General features: G+C 30.1%; 1 protein-coding gene across 1 annotated transcript in view; it reads left to right on the forward strand.

Annotated features, from left to right (window-relative positions):
* LOC129950639 (neuropeptide CCHamide-2 receptor-like) overlaps positions 1-20899 on the forward strand; it is a 40375-nt gene that overhangs the window by 14379 nt on the left and 5097 nt on the right. Inside the window, exons 2-3 of the mRNA XM_056062569.1 lie at positions 1443-1636; positions 1838-1958. Of these exons, the coding sequence (XP_055918544.1) occupies positions 1443-1636; positions 1838-1958 (315 nt within the window). The remainder of the gene's footprint in view (positions 1-1442; positions 1637-1837; positions 1959-20899) is intronic.

Genomic DNA, 20899 nt, shown 5'->3' on the forward strand with positions numbered 1-20899 from the left:
ACCAAGTTTAAGATCAAATGTTTGTATTTGTTCCTAACATATTCGATGAAAAATCATTGTTTACCAATTTAAAGTAGACCAGATCTCAAGAACGCATTCAGCGTAACACAAAATATAGTATTCCAGGGGTAATCTCATTTCCTGCTAATGTTCAAATTGCACACATTATTCTAAATTCTTGTTTTGATTTATGAAAAGTATTGGTTGAATTTTTTATCGATATTGATTCAATGAAGATTACATTTAATTTAAGTCAATGGCACTTTTTAAAATTCCTTTCTGAACAAGATGATTGTTTCGTTTTTTTTGATTATCGAATTTAACAACTAACTTTAATAAACTAATTAATGTATCAGTTATAAAAAGAAAACAGACAAATATAATTTATGGGTTCAATTAAATGAAAATCAATCAACATCAATAATTCATCACAAATTATGCAGAAAAAACACATCGCATCGGTTATTGCTGATTAATTTTCAAATTTATTCAATCAGAATTTTCCCATCAAAATTACACAAAACCACTATAATGAGATACGCGTAATTTTATTTAAATTTACGAATTTTTCAATAATTTACGATACAAACAAAAAACACAAAAAAAACTGTTTCGAAATAAAAAAAAAACTTAAAAATAAATCAATTTCTACATTGAAATTTTATAAATAGATATATTTGTTTAATTCTTTTTTAACTATGCAATAAATTTTAAATACTTCCTTGTTTTTAAAATGAAAATTCTGAAAACTATTAAATTATTGATAATTTTCTGGAAAACGCATCAAATCTCTTGTATTTTCCTTAAAACTCATAAAAGGCATCTTGATAAAAAAAACATACAATCATTTTTGAACCCACACATGTGCATGTGTATGGTATTCAAATTATACCACCCCTTTAAACCTTCGAAAACGAACCGAGTTCCATTTCACTTTTTAATAAAATATTGAAATAATTTTATTTTAAGAAATATTTTAGTTTTAAATAAGCATCCGTCCGTTTAAAATATGCATGGGAAAAATAATTCGTGCAGTTCTTGCAAAAAGCAGATGTGAATTCTTTCAATCCTGATGGGAAAACTTTAAAAATACATAAAATATTGTTTTGTTTTTGAGAACAGAGAACTTCATGCAGTGCTTTGGACGAATGTTTCAAATTTCCGTACCGCATCAGAGATCCTCAAATTATCTTTCTCTCTTGCATGCAGAGGAGCTCAATCTGTTATGAATATGAAATTATTATGTTTTTCAAGCTTTTCAAAAACGTGGTTGAAATATCTAATTTTTAAGGAGCTACCATTAGTTTCTAATTACAGCTTTCAGCTTTATTTCCAGGTTTCTGCATTTAGCTTGATGGGTTTTGAAAATAAATTAGTTCTTTAATTTATCAAAAATATTTCATTGCATGTTTAAACCATCGTTCCCATTAATCTCTTTATAGATACACGGTTGTGGCAAAGGCGTTCGTATATTATTTGCTTCCACTTTCCATAATTGGAGCCCTTTACATTCTGATGGCAAACCGATTACACATAAGCGCCAGGGAGATGCCAGGCGAGGCATTAGGTATGCAAAGTAGGGCACAGGCTCGTGCTAGGCGTCATGTTGCACGCATGGTGGTTGCATTTGTCGTTGGTAAGTTTATATTTAACTTATCTACACATGTTTATTATATTATATAATCAAGGATATCCGATTAACAGTTGATTTAATACAAGTAAATGTTTATTCTTTTATATATAAAATTTATAAATTAAATTTATATAAAAATATATCTGAAAATCTAATTATGTTTTATTATTATTTATCTTTGCCTATTTTTTGTTATAATTTCAGTGTTTTTTGTGTGCTTTTTTCCATCCCATTTGTTCTCATTGTGGTTTCAATTGAATCCACAATCACAAGAAGAATTTAATGACTTTTGGCATGTTACGAGAATAATTGGATTTTGCACAAGGTAAGTTGTTGTTTTTTTATTTTTGTTTGATTGTTTATTTTTATTTTTAATAAGAATTCAAATTAAAAACAAATTAATGTTGGAAGAGGTTTTGTGCTGTGATGATGTTTGAAAGAAATGATGCAGAAACTTTTTCCATTAACTCGAGGAGAAGGCAATTTCTAATTTTAAGTAGGTTATAGACTTTTATAAGGCTTCTGTTTGGAAGAGAATAAAATGAGTGTAAACTATACCCGAGTTTATAATAGTTCTATGACATTGTTTATTTTACGTATACAACAAGAAAGCAATGACTTAGTTTTGATGAGGAGTGATTTTTCATTATTTTTAGTGGGGTATGCGGTCTGCTTTTTTCACGCCATATCGATTTGATAAATCAAGTTCAATCGTATTACTTGCAGAAGTATTTCCAAGTAAAGTAAAAATACAACCATTAAGATCCATATTTTTAAATGTCAATCAAAACTGTGGATACAAATTATGGATCTTATATCTATTTCAATTCTGCATCAATTCTTGTGAGTTATAAAGAAAATTAAAATGGGATGCGTTTTTTTCAATTCAGTATGTGTCTTTTTAAATAAAGAAGATTATTCCAAGGTTGGACAAAATATAATCAAATTATTTTCGTAAAATTTTTGAAAGTTATTAGATATTCCTAAGTAGTTATTAATTTTATTTGTATAACACTGATAATAGCACTATTACATTTTTACAATGTAACTCATACAATATTTAAGACTCAATACTTAAAAATTTGGTTTAAAAAAAACTAAAATTAATGTAAATAAGTTTAAATTGTCCTTAAAAGACTAACTTATAGTATCAACCTTATTATCTTCAAAAAGAAAGATATTGTAATCGGTCCGATTTGTGGAATTGAAAATGTCGACATTTCTCGAGTCGAAATAAAAGATTTTTAGAAATATGTCGTGTGTACGTACGTCACGTCCTTTACGTCACGACCCAATTACGCTAGCGACTTGAAAAAGATGTTATATAATAACGAGGTATCCATTTTACGGTTTGAAAATAAAAGGGCTGGAATTGGACGTCTGTCAATCTAAGTTGTTAAACCAATTTTTTTGTCCAGTTCAAAGTCTGAAATTTACAAAAATGGATCGGTGGATGTCGATTTTGAACAAAATTTTCTTTAGCGACGAAACAAATTTCTCACTTCAGGGTTTTTTAATAAACAAAATTGTCGTATTTGGGGTTTTGAGCAGAGAGGCTGAGATGCGACCACACTCATAACTTCCCATGCCTTCTGTTGATTTTACTTGCTTAAAAGTTTGTAGGTTTTCGTATTGTGTTAAAAAAGTTGTCAGTTGAATTATTCATAAAAAAAATTTAAATTACCAACAATATTTTTTATATAAAGAAATAGTTAAGTTTTAAAATCTAGTTTTGTTAAATAGTTTTTAGTCGAAAACAAATTTTTTTTTAAATTAATTTGATAGTTATCAAGAACCGAACATCAATTTTTACCAAATTTGCGTACTATTTTTTTTGATTTTATTTTTTATGAAAAAACGGGCTATTGAATTTTTATAAAAAACTCAACTGAGTATCGAAAATAATATTTCTGTGAAATAAATAAGTTTGAAGACAATATTGTTTATTTTATAAGCGTGAATAAAATCTTTAAGCAATGTGATCATATTAAACAACTAAATTCATAAGGCTGCTGTTGGTCCATTAGATTTGAGTTTGTTTAGATTTGTTTGTAGTTTCTCACTATTGCATCAAATGAGGGTTTTGTATTAGTGCACAAATAAAGAGGGAGACTCATCAAGAAAATTTTTCATGAGATTTTGAATTTCCTCTAATTCATGTTGCCTTATGTCGACTTGTTCCATTATTACATTAGCTAAATATGTCTGTATAAGTATTAAAACACGAACTGCTCTAGAGATAGCTTTTCCTTGCAGCCGCTTTTCAACCGAAACAGGGGCGTAAAAAGTACTCATTAGCTCTTACAGGCCTCTTCCACTCATCAGATAACCGATTGGAACAATATATGGCATTAACAGTTGAAATCCACAAAATCTTACTACGACTTTTGATGGACGGCACTCAGATGAAGCTGCGGCAACGATTTCTTTACTTTTTATATAAAGAGGCTGGTCAAATGTTACCACCAGGCATTTTTGGTCAAATTTGCAACAAAAACTGCAAGCGTAGTGCAATGCAGTGTAAAGTGTATTATAGTCAGTCGGTGGAGAGTTTATGAACGGAAGAGGAATGATTTTAGTTTGTGCCCTAAACAAGCCTGTTGTTATTGAGTGCATCTACCCTTTCCAACATCATAAATGCTAATAAACGTTGATGCCAACCAAAGAGTGTCATATGGTGTTGGCTGTAACATTTCTTCGGAACAAGCATTAACATTCTCAAAAACTAAATTTTTTAATCCGCCATCTGTTTTCTGAAATCTTTCCAAAGGAAGTACTCCAAGTTATCCAGTTGATTTAGCACAAGGTAGTTTTTTCAGCTTTTCCCTTCGTGTGTTGGTGTCTTTTCCTATGGAAGTAGACGCAGCGATGCACCTTATTCCGTCCAAAGAATGTAATGTATTTAGTCCATCTAACGTTCTGACATTAAAGTCCGCATTGCCAAACACAAATTGGTTAAATGAACCGTTGGAATCTGGTCGCGTGTGGCAAATAGCTGATATCTCAAACAACTGAGCTTCATAGTATGAAGAACAAAACTGTAAGCTTGATATAAGGTTTACCAATTTCTTAGAACCAAGTTTTCTGTATATAAATAATTCAAGGTTGCTTAGTACTGGAGACATGAATGATCTGGGACGCACAACTGATATAAGTAAGTAAGTAAGTAAGTAATTAATTTTATTTACACATTAACTTACAATTAAATTACAAAAATGAATTTAAAAGCTATGGCTAAGCCGTCACCCAGGTTAGCAAATTTTTAAATGTGTATTTGAATATAAAAATTAATTTTCAAAACAAAAATTTAGAAAAGCAATAAATATTTAAACGTATTCTATAAAATTAATAACATTCTATATTTATAAATAGATTTTAAATAATTACTTATTTTTTTCCACTCGCAGGTGTTAGTAGATCAATAGTCTCTTTCATGGATAATGAATGTTTTCCGATGAAAATCAACCTTTATGGTCTGAGTATTGGCCATTGGGCCTATACTTATAAAGTGAAAGCAATCCTCTTTCGCGTGTAGATTACACAGGGAACAAAATTGGTTGAAGCTTCCATTGTAAGGGTTGCCATTTAAAGAGAGAACCTCACACCTTGCTTTAAATATTAATGATATTTCACTATAGTTTAGTCAGTCATGAAAGTAGTTTCTTTTGTTCAAGTTGAAATTAAGTTGGCTGTATAGTATCCTGCTTTCAGACTCACGAGCCATTCTGATGTATCAGGAGTGATGTCTTCATTTTTTTGAATAATGCGGTATAGTTGATCTTTAAGATTACCTATGTTGCATAAATCAATTTGAAAGTTTCTCCACAAGTGTTGCTAAGAGTTTGCCACCTTGCATACCACCAGTCTTTATTTTTCATCTCATACAAAAAGAGTTTCTATGAAAGTCTGGATTCACCATATTGACTGCATAACTTAATTAAAAAAAATTTATAAACACGGCTTGTGATTTAAGTGTATATGTAAAGATTTTTGGCAGTCCGGTTTCTAGGTAAATAGCGTAACTAAGTGTATTTTGGGACAGGTTAAAAAGCTTTTTTATGAAGTTGCTATTAAATTTTTCAATTTCTTCATACTCATACGCTCCCCAAATTTGTGAAGCGTACCGAAGATTTGATTTAACCACTGAATCAAATATTTTATATTTCGCAGATAAACTTATTCTTTTGTTTGAAAACACATTTTTCCATGAAAAGTTGAGCAAACTTTGAGAGATTTTGGCTTTTTCAATTAGATGATGTTTGAAATTTAAGTTTGAGTTCAGTTTAACTCCCAAGTATTTGACATCTTTAACTGATTCCAGAGGATGCCCGTCATACTTCCATTGTCTTTCAGTGTGAACTCTTCCGGATCGTGCAAAAACCATTATCTTTGACTTTTCTGTATTTATTGTCAGTCCCCATCTTTTGTATGATAAGCGATTAATCATTAGTTGCTTGTGTTCCGGCGATTCAGAGAGTATGACTAGGTCATCTGCATATAGCAACACATTTATTGTGACATTCGCTATCCTTACACCTCCATCAGGCAGTTCTCTACTATGTCGTTTATAAATAAGGAAAACAACAGTGCAATGAGAAGACATCCTTGCTTCACACCTGTATTTGTGCCAAGCCATTCAGAATAAGTAGTGCCATTCCAAACTGCTGCAGTTGTATCCTTGTACATATTTTTAACCACATTAATAAATTTTGAGGATATGCCAATTTGAGAGAGCTTGTAAAAAAGCGCATTTCTATTAACAAGGCCAAAAGCTCCTTTGAAGTCGACAAAAATGAATATATTTGTTTTTTCCTTACATTAAACGCTTTGACAATGGATAAAAGTGTAAAAATCTGATCAGTAGTTGAATAATTCTTTCTAAAGCCAGCTTGTAGCTCTGTTAGAATACTTTTCATTTCTACCCACTTTTCCAGCCTTTTTACCAAAACACCGAAAAATATTTTTGATATCACATTCATGAAAGAAATCCCTCTATAATTTTCCACAACGTCATAAGAGCAATTTTTGTATATGGGAAATATCACAGATTTTTTGGATGAGGAGGGTATTTCGGCTGTAGAGAAGATTTTGTTAAAGAGAATTGGAAGGTTATTCCAAAACGTAGGTGTTGCATTTTTGAAGAATTGTATGGGACCGTCTTCCTCTGAGCCTCTCCATTTTTCGCATTAAATATCACATATTTAACATACATAGAATTATTTTACAAACTAAACCAAGTACAAACAAATTAATATCATATTTCTTTAGAAAATTTAATAAGCTTTAATTTTGTAGAAGATTATTTTTTGATACGACAAATAGTTTTCCAGATAAATCCAAAAAAAACCGAATGTTTCTCTTTACTGCCGCTAGAGGTATTTTTATAAACTTATAAAATTTGATGAGCTTTCTTATAACTGCCGCTAGAGCGCACGTCGGATTCTTGGGGACTTTTTTTTTGGTCATCACCAGACATCTCTTAGTAAGTAAATAAACCTTTAACTCTTGAGCTCTTTAAAACCAACATTCGTCAAGTTATGGCGGAAATACCGCCCAATATTGGTCAAAAAGTGGTCGAAAACTATCTCAAAAGAATTGATGCATGCAACAATTCGCGTGGTGGTCATTTAATTGATGTAGTGTTTCATATATGTAAATATTGTCAACTTTAATATACACAAAATATTTTATAAGTGTTTTATTTACGTTAACTTTTGAAACCGCAAAATGGATAACCCTGTATAAAGTGATACCAAACAATAATATTGTACGTAAAAATGATCTTTGACTCAAATATCTTTAGACAAATTTAAGAAATTGGCAATTGTTTCGCAGATGACAGAACCTTTCTCATAATTGTTTTCAGATTCGCATCCTTGTTCTTCGGATGTGGACTATCAACGGCAGCGTATGATAAGGTCATTTAATTTTGATCTTGGCAGCATTGTCCAATATGGAATCAAAAATCGTTAGAATTTAATGCTTCGAAAACTTAATGCTGTCTTCTGTCACAAAAGTGTAACCCTCCCCCAATGCCACTATAAATGAGTGGTACTTTAATCGAAAAGACTGAACAGCTTTCAGTGTTAGGTATGTGCACTACAAACTACTTTTTGTGGAGTGATCACATCGCCAAAAATGCTGCTAAGTGTTCAGGGTTTCTACGACGATGCAAGACGTTTTTTACACCTTGTGATCTAGCTATAATCTATAAAGCCTATATTCGTTCGAAACTCGAGTACAATTCCCATATTCCCAGGTGCTCCTATTACTCACTTGAGTCTCTTGCCTAATTGAAACCTTTGTATCTCTCGAGTACCTTCGTTAAGTTTCATGCCTGTCATTATTTTATGGCTACTTTCATAAACAATGCTCTAATAAAGCAGCTAGTTGCATTCCTTCCCTCAATTAATTTAACCGTAATATACGTTCTTCTAGGAATGCTCATCAGTTTGCCCTTGAGCCCAAATTCGGACGTACTGTAAAGTACAGAGATTCTTTCTTTAGTCGCACTACACGAATGTAAAATGCTTTACCAAACTCAATATTCCCCACTCATTGCAACGTGCAGACATTCAAAACCAATGTGCATTGGTATCTTCTTTCTTATCCTATCTTCCATCCTTAATTTCTCGCACTGTGTTTAATCATTATACGGGTATTCATATCCCCTTAACGGCACGCATAGTATAAAAAAAAAAACACCCCACCTACAAAAATAACAAAACTGATAAAAACTCAAGTATTAGGAGAACAAAGAAAGATATTGACTTCAAATTATTTATTTATGTCACGCAAAATATTGTTATGAATATTTTCTTAAAGTCTTAAGCAAGATAAACCTACAGACGGGATGGGGAGTTATCAGTGTGGGCAGCATCTTATTCACTTTTTACTATTCTTAACTTTTACAAGCTGAACAACAAATAATTGATCAATCAAGAAGGTCTTTTCAGAAAGAGGATAAGACATCAAAACTTTCTTTATTAAGTGAATTACACAGGATTTAGCTTTTAATCCAATACTGAAAAAAAACTCAAATTATTGATTCATAAAATACAGGTCACTGTCTCAGCCTACTCCATCTTTATTTTCAATCGAACCCAAACAACATTTCCATGAAAGCAATAAGTTAACTAAAAATTGATTGGTAAGCCTACAAATATCTCTGCCCTAATGCTATTATAATCCACATTTCGATTTTTTGCTAAAAAGTCCTATTTTCAGCAGAATCATAGATTTTAAAATCCACACATCATCACTTCTACCCATCGGAAGTAGATTCCATGAAAAGGTGATTAGATTGGCCGGCAGACCATTAGGGTTTTCAATGTTGTCATTCGAATTTCAAAAAAAAAAAGAATCACAACCCCAAAAAAAAAAAAAAATACAAACGTGTGGACAGGACATGGACATGAACCGGTAAAAACATCTTAAACCATCAAACAAGCTGTGTGTCACGTAATATTTTATTTTGAAAAATGTTGTGCTAACAAAAATTAATACCATGACAAAAACTAGTGTGGCTAATCATTCAATTTCGTCCTTTTAACTATCATAGACACAAAGATATACATATGTCTGTCTAAAGGGTATAAGAGCATTTTAGATAACGACCTACTTTTAATGGGGTTTAATGGAAGTTGAGTTAAGTGATGTGACACAATAAAGCTTTGATGGTGGTACCATGACCGAATAGAAGTTAAATTTCGTTTTAGACAATGTTTTGAATTGTTGTTTCTTTTTTTTTTGGTTGTGGCTTAGAAAGGACTTCCTGATAAGTTGCAAGACTTAAGCGCTGAAATAATTATCCCCTAAAAATTAAGTTTGAAAAAAAGTTATTCGACTGTTGGTTAAATATCTGTTAGTTGTTTAGCCATGGTTTTACAGTAAGAGGTTTTATTTTGATACCCATTAAAAAACAAGCATTTCTTAAGAGATATCATATCGATTACTACGATATCAGCCAAATGGTCATCACGGCTGTGATTGCAGCTCCATATTCTTTTCATGATATTTTCGATTGTTTAGCAGTAACATTGATCTTATCTACCACGTGAAAAAAGTCTTAATGTCTTAGATCACAAATCGGTAGACATTTGAGATCACCTCTTCGAGGAGGTACATGTTCAGGAAACTTTTTCTGCAAGATTGCGGATACTTCGTTTTTAAAGCTGAACGTAAGGTAACTGTATTCAAAATAAACAAAGCTAAACAATTGTGATGTTAATCCGGATCAATTTTATGCATTTCGAGAGCTCTAAAAGTAAATATACAACGTTGCTCGTGATCGACCTGCTTTGAGTTCTGATTTTATTTAAACTCTAAAAAAAAGAAGCTCGCATGCGACCCACACTGATAACTTCCATTCCGTCTGTAGATTTGTCTTGCTTAAAAGGTTTGTGTTTTGTTTAAAAAGTTATCAGTTAAATTATTCTAAACATTTTAAAAATAAACAACAATATTTTGCATAATATGATGAAATAGTTTGATTTCGAAATTCATTTTTGATAACGAGATTTTTAGTCGTTAACCAATTTTAACCAATTTTAAAGCATTTGCGTACGACTTTTATTTAAAAAAAACTGACTTATGGAGTTTTATAAAAAAATACTGAATGTTGGAAACGATATTTCAATGAGATAAAATTAGTTAAAAGCCAATATTTTATATTTCGAAAATCAATTTTTACCAACTTTCATTAATTTTTTGCAATTTATTTCGAATGTTTAAAACAATATTTTTATAAGATAAAAGTAGTTGAAAGCTATATTCTCGAATTTTAAAAAAATATAGGAGTCGAAAATTAATTTTTACCAACTTTTATTTTATTATTTTTTATAAGAAAAACTGTCAATTCGATTTTTCCCAAAATTTTACGGAATGTTAAAAATAATATTTCTTATAAGATAAAATAAGTTTGAAGCAGTAACTTCATGTTTTTGAAAAGATATTTGAGTAGAAATTCAATTTTTACCAATATTGAGTAATTTTCTTTTTAGGGTTTTATTTTTTTATCAAAAAATGTCTATTTGATATTTCTTAAAATTTTACCTGATGTTAAAAACATTATTTTCCGTTTCATAAAATTGGTTTGGAGATGAAATCATTTTTTATTCATAAAATTTTCGAGGTGGCAATTTTTTCGATTTATAAAAAACCGTTAATTGGATTTTTTTCCAAAAATATACTTATTTGTTATCACGTTACAATATATAGTAAAAATTTATTAGTCTCTAGATTTATTGATTCGTGATATATTTAGGGTTATCGAAAATTTGCAACTTTTTTTTAAACTGCTATGTTAAAAAAAGAGAGCCCTTTCTGCATCTTTCCTTGATTTTCCACTCAAATAATTACTTTTCAAAACTTTGAGAAATTGGCTAATTTTATTTTTTTTAAATGTTATGATAGTCACACCCAAACTAAATCCAAAAAAGCACTTCCATTTAAAATTTAAACAATCAATGGCTGCTATAAATTCAACTCGGAAATTAGTCCAAAAGAAAAAAATTGCCTTCTTTTTCTTTATTATAAGAGTTTCCAGGAACCTTTTTAGGGTTTCAGGTACACAATCGTCATCAAGGTGTTTGAAAAAATCAGCAAATGTTTTCTTTAAATTCCCATAGAGTTATTTTTCTTTAGGAAATTTAATAAGCTTTAATTTTGTAACGACAAATAGTTTTCAAGACAAACCCGAAAAAAACCGTATGTTTCTCTTCACGGTCGCTAGAGTTATTTTATAAACTATAAGAGATACGAAAAAAATCACCGAAGCTTTTTCTTATAAAATTTAATGAATTTTAATTTTGTAGGACAAAATTTTTTTGATACAACAAACAGTTTTCGAGATAAGCGTGAAAAACTGAAACAAACTCCATGTTTCTCTTAACTGCTGCTAGAGCTCACGTTGGATCCCTGGGGACTTTTATTTGGGTCGTCAGCGGAGCCAAGTTTCTAAACTGTTGGATTTTTTTTGAGGTGAAAACCCTATTTAAAAAGCGAAAAGTTGCACATAGCGTTAAGTTCAAAGTACTCGAAGCTGCTTTAAGGTCAATAATGACTTATGGCTCTCAAGTATGGGTATATCAATAATATGATCTGGTGGGAAAATTACAGCGATTTTTCCTTAAAAAAGCATTTTTCTTGCCACAGACCACTCAAAATTATATGATTTTTCTTGAAACCGGACTGCCACCTGTATATCTCTTTACTTTAAGAATGCACTTCCAAAGAATCTGCAAAACACAGCATACAAAAAAATATCAGATGGAAGAACATATTCTTGTTGTGTGGGATATCTCTGGAATCTTTAGATATTTTTAAAGGATCTCTTAAGGAAAAATTAAAAAAAACATTCTAGAATTAATAGATGCGCGAATACGATCAGATCTAATAGAGGAAGCCAAGGGGTCATCGCGCCGATGTTTATAACCAAAACTTGAGTATAATTTGAACGAAATTAATTATTTCAGCTTGTTTAAAATTTCAAATATTTTCCGTGTTAAAGGAGAGCTACTCAATTTGAATTATAGACCTTACTATAACGACCGGAGAAGGTTTTGCTCTTTGTGTAACCTGCAAGAGCAAGAAACGTACTATCACTTTTTATCTGTGTGCCACATTTTAAAGGAATTGAGATTTGTTTACTTTAAAAAATCAATATTAAATGAAGCAGAGTTGATATGTGTCCTAAATGGAGAAAACTGGAAAATCGTCGCCCAATATTGCATTGAAACCATAAAGTATAGAAAAGACTTTGTTGACGATTGACAAATTTAATACAACTTTTTTTTCTCCTAAAATGCATTGGATATACCTATTCAATAAATATAAATTTTTGTTTGAGCAATTTATGAAAATTTTAATTAACATCGTAATGTAAATTAACTTATGTGAATCTCATATCATAGCATATATAATTTAAAGTCACTTTTGTATAATTTTTTTTAATGTAAAATAAAAAATCATATTATTTCTATTAAAGCTTTTTAAAGAAACTTTTTTTGTAAATTTAAACATGTTAAAAATAAGTTGGCATCTGGTGGACGGTTTTAACCAATCCCAAATTCTTTTTTTTTTATTTTTTTATTTTATTTTATTTATTTATCTACAAGCGATTTACTTAACAGATCCAATTACAAAAAATTTTACTTATTTATTTAAAATATAAACTTATACAATAATTCAATTTTAAATTTATCTCGAGATAAATGAAAATCAAAGATAACACATACTTCATTGAACGAGGAAATTGCTCGTGATATTGTTTCATTTTTTCCATAATTTATTCTATGCAGTTTTTTTTCAAAAAGGAAACAACTTGTTCTTAACAGTCTAGATGGTACATAAATGAAAATCTGAGAAAGCAAAAACGGACCTTTTATATGATAGCAAAGTATATATCTTACATCATGAATTTTTCTTCTAGATTCTAGGGGTTTTATCCCGAGCAATTGGCACCTAGCTTTATAGTCTGGACTAAAATTCCAACGCATTTTACGAAACACAAATTTAGTAAACCGCATTTGGACCTGTTCAATTCTATCAGAATGAAATCTATAGCATGGGTTCCAAATCACATCAGCATATTCGATTGTTATAAGGATCCGTAAAACTAGGGTGTTCGCCTTAGCCACAATGAAATCTATATGCTTTTTGGAGACAAATTATTATCAAAAATAACGCCTAGATCTTTGATATTGTTAACTTTAGTCAAAAGATTCGATTCGATTTTATATGGAAAATTAAGAGCTAATGCAGATTTAGAAAATGATATAGCTTTGCATTTTCCAATATTAAGTTTCAAACTGTTTAAAGAACACCACGTAGAAATATGGTCCAAATCTTGTTGAACTCTTACACAATCATCAATGGTTTTAATTTTAAAGTACAATTTTAAATCATCAGCATATAGTAGATAATTACAATTCTGTATTATGTCAACTATATCATTAATATATATTAGGAAAAGTAAAGGGCCAAGATGACACCCTTGCGGAACGTCGGAGGTACATTTTATACTTCTCGAAACTTTGTGGTCAATAATTTACTAAAGTCGGTGTAAATAGCATCTACTTGACAATTTATTCTCCATTGCATTTAGGACATATGAAGAGAAAACAGCCAAATTAATCACAGTAGACCGACCTGATACGAAGCCATGTTGTGACTCAGATAAGCATTCCTTTATCATAAATTCTATTTTATCTTTAACCAGACTTTCGAAAATTTTGGGGATGGCTGAGAGCTTGCAGATTCCTCTATAATTTTCTACTAGATTTTTAGAACCTGCCTTGAATATAGGAACAAGAAATGCTTCTTTCCATTCTGGTAAAAAGAACCACATGGACAATGAGTTGTTGAACAATTTCAACAGAGGCAAACAAAGAGAATCACTACAATTTTTCTAAATGCTTGATGGTTTATTTATTATTATAATAATTATTATTATGTTTATAAACATTAATTGTAAACTTTATAATTGAATAGAAATAAATTATTTTATTCTATCTATTCTATTTTTTTTTTTAATATTGTTGTCAACATTTAGTAACATTTTGAGAAAAATCAAATTGACAGTTTTTTACAAACAATTAAAAACCTAAAAAAATTAACAAAAGTTAGTAAAAATTGCTTTTCGACTTAAATATATTTTCAAAAATTTGAGGTATTTGCATTTAACTAATTTTATTTTATGAGAAATATTATTTTAAATATTCAGTAAAATTTTGAGAAAAATCGATTTGACAGATTTTTTTTAACAAAAAATAAAAACCTAACAAAATTTATAAAAGATGGTAAAAATAGATTTTCGACTCAATTATCTTTTCAAAAACTATAAATATTTGCTTCAAACTAATTTTATCTTATTAGGAATATTGTTTTAAACATTTTATGAAATTTTGAGAAAATGGGAATTGACAATTTTTGACAAATATAAATACCTAAACAAAATTAATAAATAAAAAGTTTTAAGAAATGCTACCTAAATTTGTAAAAAAATTAGTTAACGACTCAAAATCTTGTTAGCAAAAATATATTTCGAAGTGAAACTATTTCAATTTTTATAATTTTTTTTGAATAATTCAACTGACAACTTTTTAACAAAACACGAAAGCCTACAAACCTTTTAAGCAGGACAAATGGACAGACGGGATGAGAAGTTATCAGTGTGGGTCGCATCCCAGCCTCTTTTTTTCATGTCTTTGCATTTCCCCAAAAACAGCTAATTTTGACTTGACAACATATTCATTAATTGCTTCTCATTTAAAACCTTTATATGAAATAAAGTGAATTTCATAATGATCAATATTGGTTCTCACTCTTAAGTTACTGGTTTTGGATTTCTGTTCAATTTATACAAAAATTATTAAAGTGTTTTAACCTCAAAATTAAGGCTCTCTTGAAGTAATTAAAAATAATTAGCTGAACAAAATATTTCAAAAATTGTACCTAAGAAAATTCAATTAAAAAAAAAGTACCCAAAATCCAACACAACGCTAGGTGAGGTCTAGGCCGGAATGTGAAACATGAAGGGTTTTTAAAGGTTATTTTTTTAAAGGTAGGTAGAAACATAATGAAAAGCTTACATATTATAAACTCGATTATTTTTGTTCAACCAACGAACCAATGATGCCTGGAAGCTAAGAGCAAAGGATAAATTGGTGTCTTGTTACCCGCATATTATGAAATGTGAAGAACCCTTAGTATTTAAAATTCCCTTGGGAGTTTTTCGGTAATCTATCATCTTTCTACGAGACTTTAGAAAAAAAATATGTACATATGTGCATACGAATAAAATAGGAAAAGTTTATGACACGTGTCTTGACGTCACCGCCGCCGACAACGTTCGTCGACCCAAGTCATATTGACAAAGGTATTTTATGTCAACGTTTTAATTAAGTTCTAGAATTATTTTTTGTGTCGTATGGTTACGTTGGTAAATTTTGTGGTTAGAAAGATAAATTTAACTTTTTTTTAAATTGTGTTATCCTTTTTATAGTATTCTCTTAAACAAATGTAGGATTTATCCTTTTTTAAACTGATCCATATCGTCATGGTTGATTGGCATAGTCGTCAGCATCAGGATATTCTTCTATAAAAAGGATGAAAATGTCTCTTGCAATATTCGATTACTCATAATTTTATACAAATGTCAAGTGAAGTGATGAAATGCTCGTGCTTCAAAATGATTGAATATTGTTCGCTCAAAGAGCAGAAGACCCACGACAACACTATACAAAACTTTATTTTGCGTGGTAAAATTGATTATGGATTTCAAAGATATTAAAAATGGAAATATAAGAACAGGAAGTGAATATTTATAAGAACAACAAAAGGAGGACAAGCTCAAGATGTTCAAAATAAATAATATTTAAAGAAATTAATTCAAATTTTAATACGATAATTTTAATACGACTAATTTCTGTTTTTGTTTTTTTTTTCACTGTGAGGTTTTTCATGAAACTACAAAGTAACATTAAGTTTTTTAACGATTTTGACAAAATAGCCAAATCGTAGTAATCTTAAATTTGTCAATAAATCATATTAGTATATTCATAATCAAAACGTTTTTTCGGTGCGAAAATAAAAGAATTCTTTTTTATAGACTTAAAATATGCCATTTAAAAAATAATAAAGACAACCAAAAACGGGTTTTAAAGGCTAAGTTGAAAGACAACAATAAAATGACTTATACTCTATTTCAAGTTTTGAAATGCTTCGAACATAATTCCTTAAGGTTTTTGAATAATTCTTTTTAAAGTAAATATTTAGTTCTGATTCCGAATCCAAACTCAAACTTTAATTATATCGGATTTTTCAAAAATAGCGCTACTAATATATTTTAAATAAATAAAAAAAGTTTTTTGGACATCAATGACATTCTTTTTTCCTGTGAAAGTACGTTCGATGCCATGTATGTATGGAACTCGATTTCCATGCATGGCCATCACAAGCACGCTTCCATAAGACCAGACGATGAATCCAATTTTCGACGGTTTTCAAGCATGAATCGACCTATACTGCTGCAAATGCACGTTTGATATTTGTTGATAGTTGTTGCTTAGTCCTATTCACGAACCTATGACGCTTTTGATGGTCAAGCGGCTTTAGTTCTTGCGTAAATAGTGAAAGGATGTAGGCCAAGATCTTTTCGCAAATTTCGCCACAACGACACGTCACAAATATGCCCAACGCTGGAGATCGACGTGAGAGAGACACATTTGGGATTTCTGCAACTGAAGCCTCAGATCCAGCAATATTTTCTACACTACGGGTACTTCTTTGTCTCACTGGCACAAGAATATTTTGTACTGTGCCTATGGATTAAAATTGGCTACTAGACGCTCAATTTTTGACCTGCTACGACAAATTTGACGATCATATATTGTACTCAGCGCTCTTTACGTTGAGGCCATTGACTCCGAATTTAGGTAGTAAATTTTAATAATTTTGAATCGTTGTTGGCTCGTATATCACAATGAAATGGCAAACTTTACTGAAGAGAAATTTCAAAAGAACGGCAAGATATATGACGTCTTTTGCTGTCCCAGTCGATCTACTTTTGTAGCAGCTATATTGAAAAATCCTGTATGTGGCCAAACCAAAAAACAAGCGTTTTCATCTTTATTTTTAGAATATATTCAAAAAACCTTAAAACTATGAACTTTTAATAAAAACCAAAATAACTTTTACACTGTTTTGCGGTTTTCGGTTAAGAACCGATTTAACGTAAGTAAGCTATGCTTCAAAAAGTCTAAAATAACTTTTTTTTTCATTTTAAAAGATTTCATCTTAAAAATATTTGGCGTGCTAGAATGATTTCGAAGCCGTATTCGAACTAAAGTTTTAAAGTTCTTGGAAAAACCATGATTTGATTGAGTCAATTAAATCATATAAATCATGGATATTGAAATGTATTTAGAAAAAAGACTAAATAAAGTCTCTGTTCAAATAAATCAGTCCTAAGAATAACTATACACTGTTTTTAATAATATCTGTTTCCGGTTCCGATGGAATTTGATAAGGAAAATTTATTGGAAAAATAGGTGAAAAATACAAAATAGTATTAGTTATGAAGATATTTCAACGATAAAGAAATTATATTTGTTCTTGAATATATAGTCAGAATAAAGGTAACCTAAACGTAAACGCTACATGCACTAGTAAAACAACTACTTATATTCTAAGGGTTTTGAAACGTTGAGGAAGTTGAAAATTTTCGATTTCGACAAATCGTACTGATTGCAATAACAAAAAGAAGCTGAAAGGTGACCATACGTCTGTCGATAAGTCTTGCGTAAAAGCTTAACAATATTTTTTGTGAGATAAATTTAATGTCAATATCTTTATTTGGTCTTCTAATACTTGAGTCCAGAACCCTTTTTGTTCAGTTTTTTGTTGTTTTTGTAGGTTTTCGTGTTATGTTAAAAAGTTTTCAGTTGAATTTTTAACTTTCCATAGAAAGTTATTGTAATAGTTCCGATTTGTAAAATTAAAAATTTGGATATTTATCTACGTTTCGAGGTCCCTAGAGTCGAAATAAAAGATTTTTAAAAAGATGTCTGAGCGTGCGTGTGTACTTACGTTCGTACGTCCGTACGTCCGATCGTCCGTACTTTTGCAACTTTTTTTTCGTCGTCCATATCTCAAGAAATAGAAGAGATATCGACTTCAAATAAACTCTTTTGTACAGATAATAATGCAGGATGATGCAGAAAAGGCTCTCAAGACAATTACGTGGGTGGTTTTTTACCATAGCAGTTTAAAAAAAAAAATGGATAACCCTAAATACTTTACGAACCAAAAACGTTAAAAACTTGAATTAAATTTTATAAATACTATATTGTAACGTGATACCAAGCAAATATATTTTTTTTAAAAAAATCCAATTAATGATTTTTATAGATAAAAAAAATTTAAAAAAAAATTCGTCACCCCAAAATTTTACGAATACAAAATTATTTTATCTCCAAAACAATTTTGTGCAACGAATAATAGCGTTTCTAACATCTGGTAAAATTTTGAGAAAAATCGAATTGACAATTTTTTTACAAAAAACTAAAAACCTAAACAAAAATGTTTCGAAAGTTTGTACAAATTGATTTTCGACTCAAATATTTTCAAACTAAACTATTTCTTTGTATATGAAAAATTTTATTGTTTTTTAACCCAACATGAAAACCTTCAAACTTGTATGCAAGATAAATCGACAGACGGTATAAGAAGACATCAGTGTGGGTCGCATCCCAGCCTCTATTTCTTAAAAAAAAATACCTCAAAATTTTCAATTTCAATATTTTGAACATGATGTAAAAGTTTGATTTCAAAATCTATTTTTGTTAAGGGATCAAAAAAATATTTGTCCCCTCGAACACTTTATCTCCAAAATAATTTTATAAAGGGAGGATAATTCTTAATTTAATTGACAGGTTTTTTATAGGAAAATAAAAACCTTAACAAAAATACTCCAACAGTCAGTTTTTTTCATAAAAATTAAAATCTACAAAAAACAGTACGCAAAATTATTAAAAATGTTCGGTTCTCGATATCTCGTGAATGAATGAAAGTATTGACTTCAAAATGATTTAATTCCGTGATAAATTATTCTTGGAAAAATCCAATTTGTATTTGTTTATAAAAGAAATACAAACTTTCGAAAAATGCGACTAAAATTGTTGAACATTTTTTTTTTGACTAAAAATCTCATTAACAAAAAAGATTTTGAAATCAACCTATTTTATCATATGCAGAATATTGTTAACAATTTTTGAATTTTTTAGAATAAATTGACTGACAACTTTTTTAACAAAACAAGAAAACCTGCAAATATTTTAAGCAAGACAAATCGACAGACGGGATGGAATGTTATTAGTGTCATCGATTTGCTTTCTCAAAATTATATTAGTTTGGAATCACGTCATGTTATGCAATATTAAATTTAATTCAAGTCGCTAGCATTATTGGTTTGTGATTTACTATTTATTTTCTCAAAAAATTCCTTAATTTTTCATAATTTGTATTTGAAAATCGTTAGAGTGTTTTTTTTAATTAATTTTATATTTATAAATTTTTTTTTAATTTGGGTTTCAAAATATTTTTAATATGTAGTTATTTAAATCATAAATAAATTGGGTGGCGCAACAGTCCGTTGTGAACCAGGGCCTAGTGACTTACAACTCTCAACCATTCCTATGTGCGAGTACTGTTGTCAAGAATGGAAGGGACCTACACTTTATATGCCGAATCCGAACAGCTAATTTGAGAAAGCGCTTTTTCATGACAAGAATTAATCTTGAAGGATTTGTCAATTCCTCGCAAGAGGCAGTACCCTCGAAAATAATTTTTTTTTTAAATTAAGGTGGCACAGCCATGGATTGAACCCAAGACCCCTTGCATGACAGTCCAACGCACTTTTTTTTTTAATTTTTATTTTTATTAGAACATTCTTTAACCTATCTTAAAGCTAGACAAAAATTCATAAAACTAGCCTAATTATCCATAGCTTACAACTAACTTAATGGTCCCGTACGGACACTCTAAGCTAAACTATAACACTAACTCCTAATGCCTTTCGGCCCAAGATCTATTTTACTTCAATTTAAATTTTATTTATTTTGTTTTTATTAGAAAATTTTGAAAAAAAGTACTAATATCAAAATCCTTTTTTATTTTTATTTAAAAAAAAAACTAGAACAACCAGACAAGCAAATCTAACTATCTAACATTTTTGTTTTTCATATTTTGTTGTCTTTTTTTTTTATTCCATGTTTTTTTTAATGTTTTTTTTTATTTTTTTGTATTTTTTTTCTATTTCTTTTCGTGCCACCATGCCTATTCTACTTTAAACTAAACCCTAAAACTATTAAACAAGTATGTAAGCCGGCCAAGGCTTACAATATATCAAGTACCGATTGAAGCCACCAAAACTGGTTCTTCTGCTTCACCCTATCAGTTCGGACACAGCCCTACTGAACCGAAGGAACTCTGCTCCGCCTTGTGCCATGACGTCCCGATTGTACAGGAGTCGCCTTTCTACGGTTCGTCTTCTGACGTGGTAGATTAATGGAACTGCCTATCTATCCTGTATCAGACCGCATCTATCTAAGAAGAGGAATGCCTCTGGTGGAATGAAGCCGCTCAAGCGTGCACTTTCAAAATACTCATCGTTCGGATAGAACGCCCCGAATATTAAATTGTTGGTCGAAGACATAGCTCTTGCAATGTGGCCTCCAACGAGTTTTATCACGAAATTGTCAATTC

Source organism: Eupeodes corollae, chromosome 1, assembly GCF_945859685.1.
Source record: "Eupeodes corollae chromosome 1, idEupCoro1.1, whole genome shotgun sequence".
Classification (NCBI taxonomy): domain Eukaryota; kingdom Metazoa; phylum Arthropoda; class Insecta; order Diptera; family Syrphidae; genus Eupeodes; species Eupeodes corollae.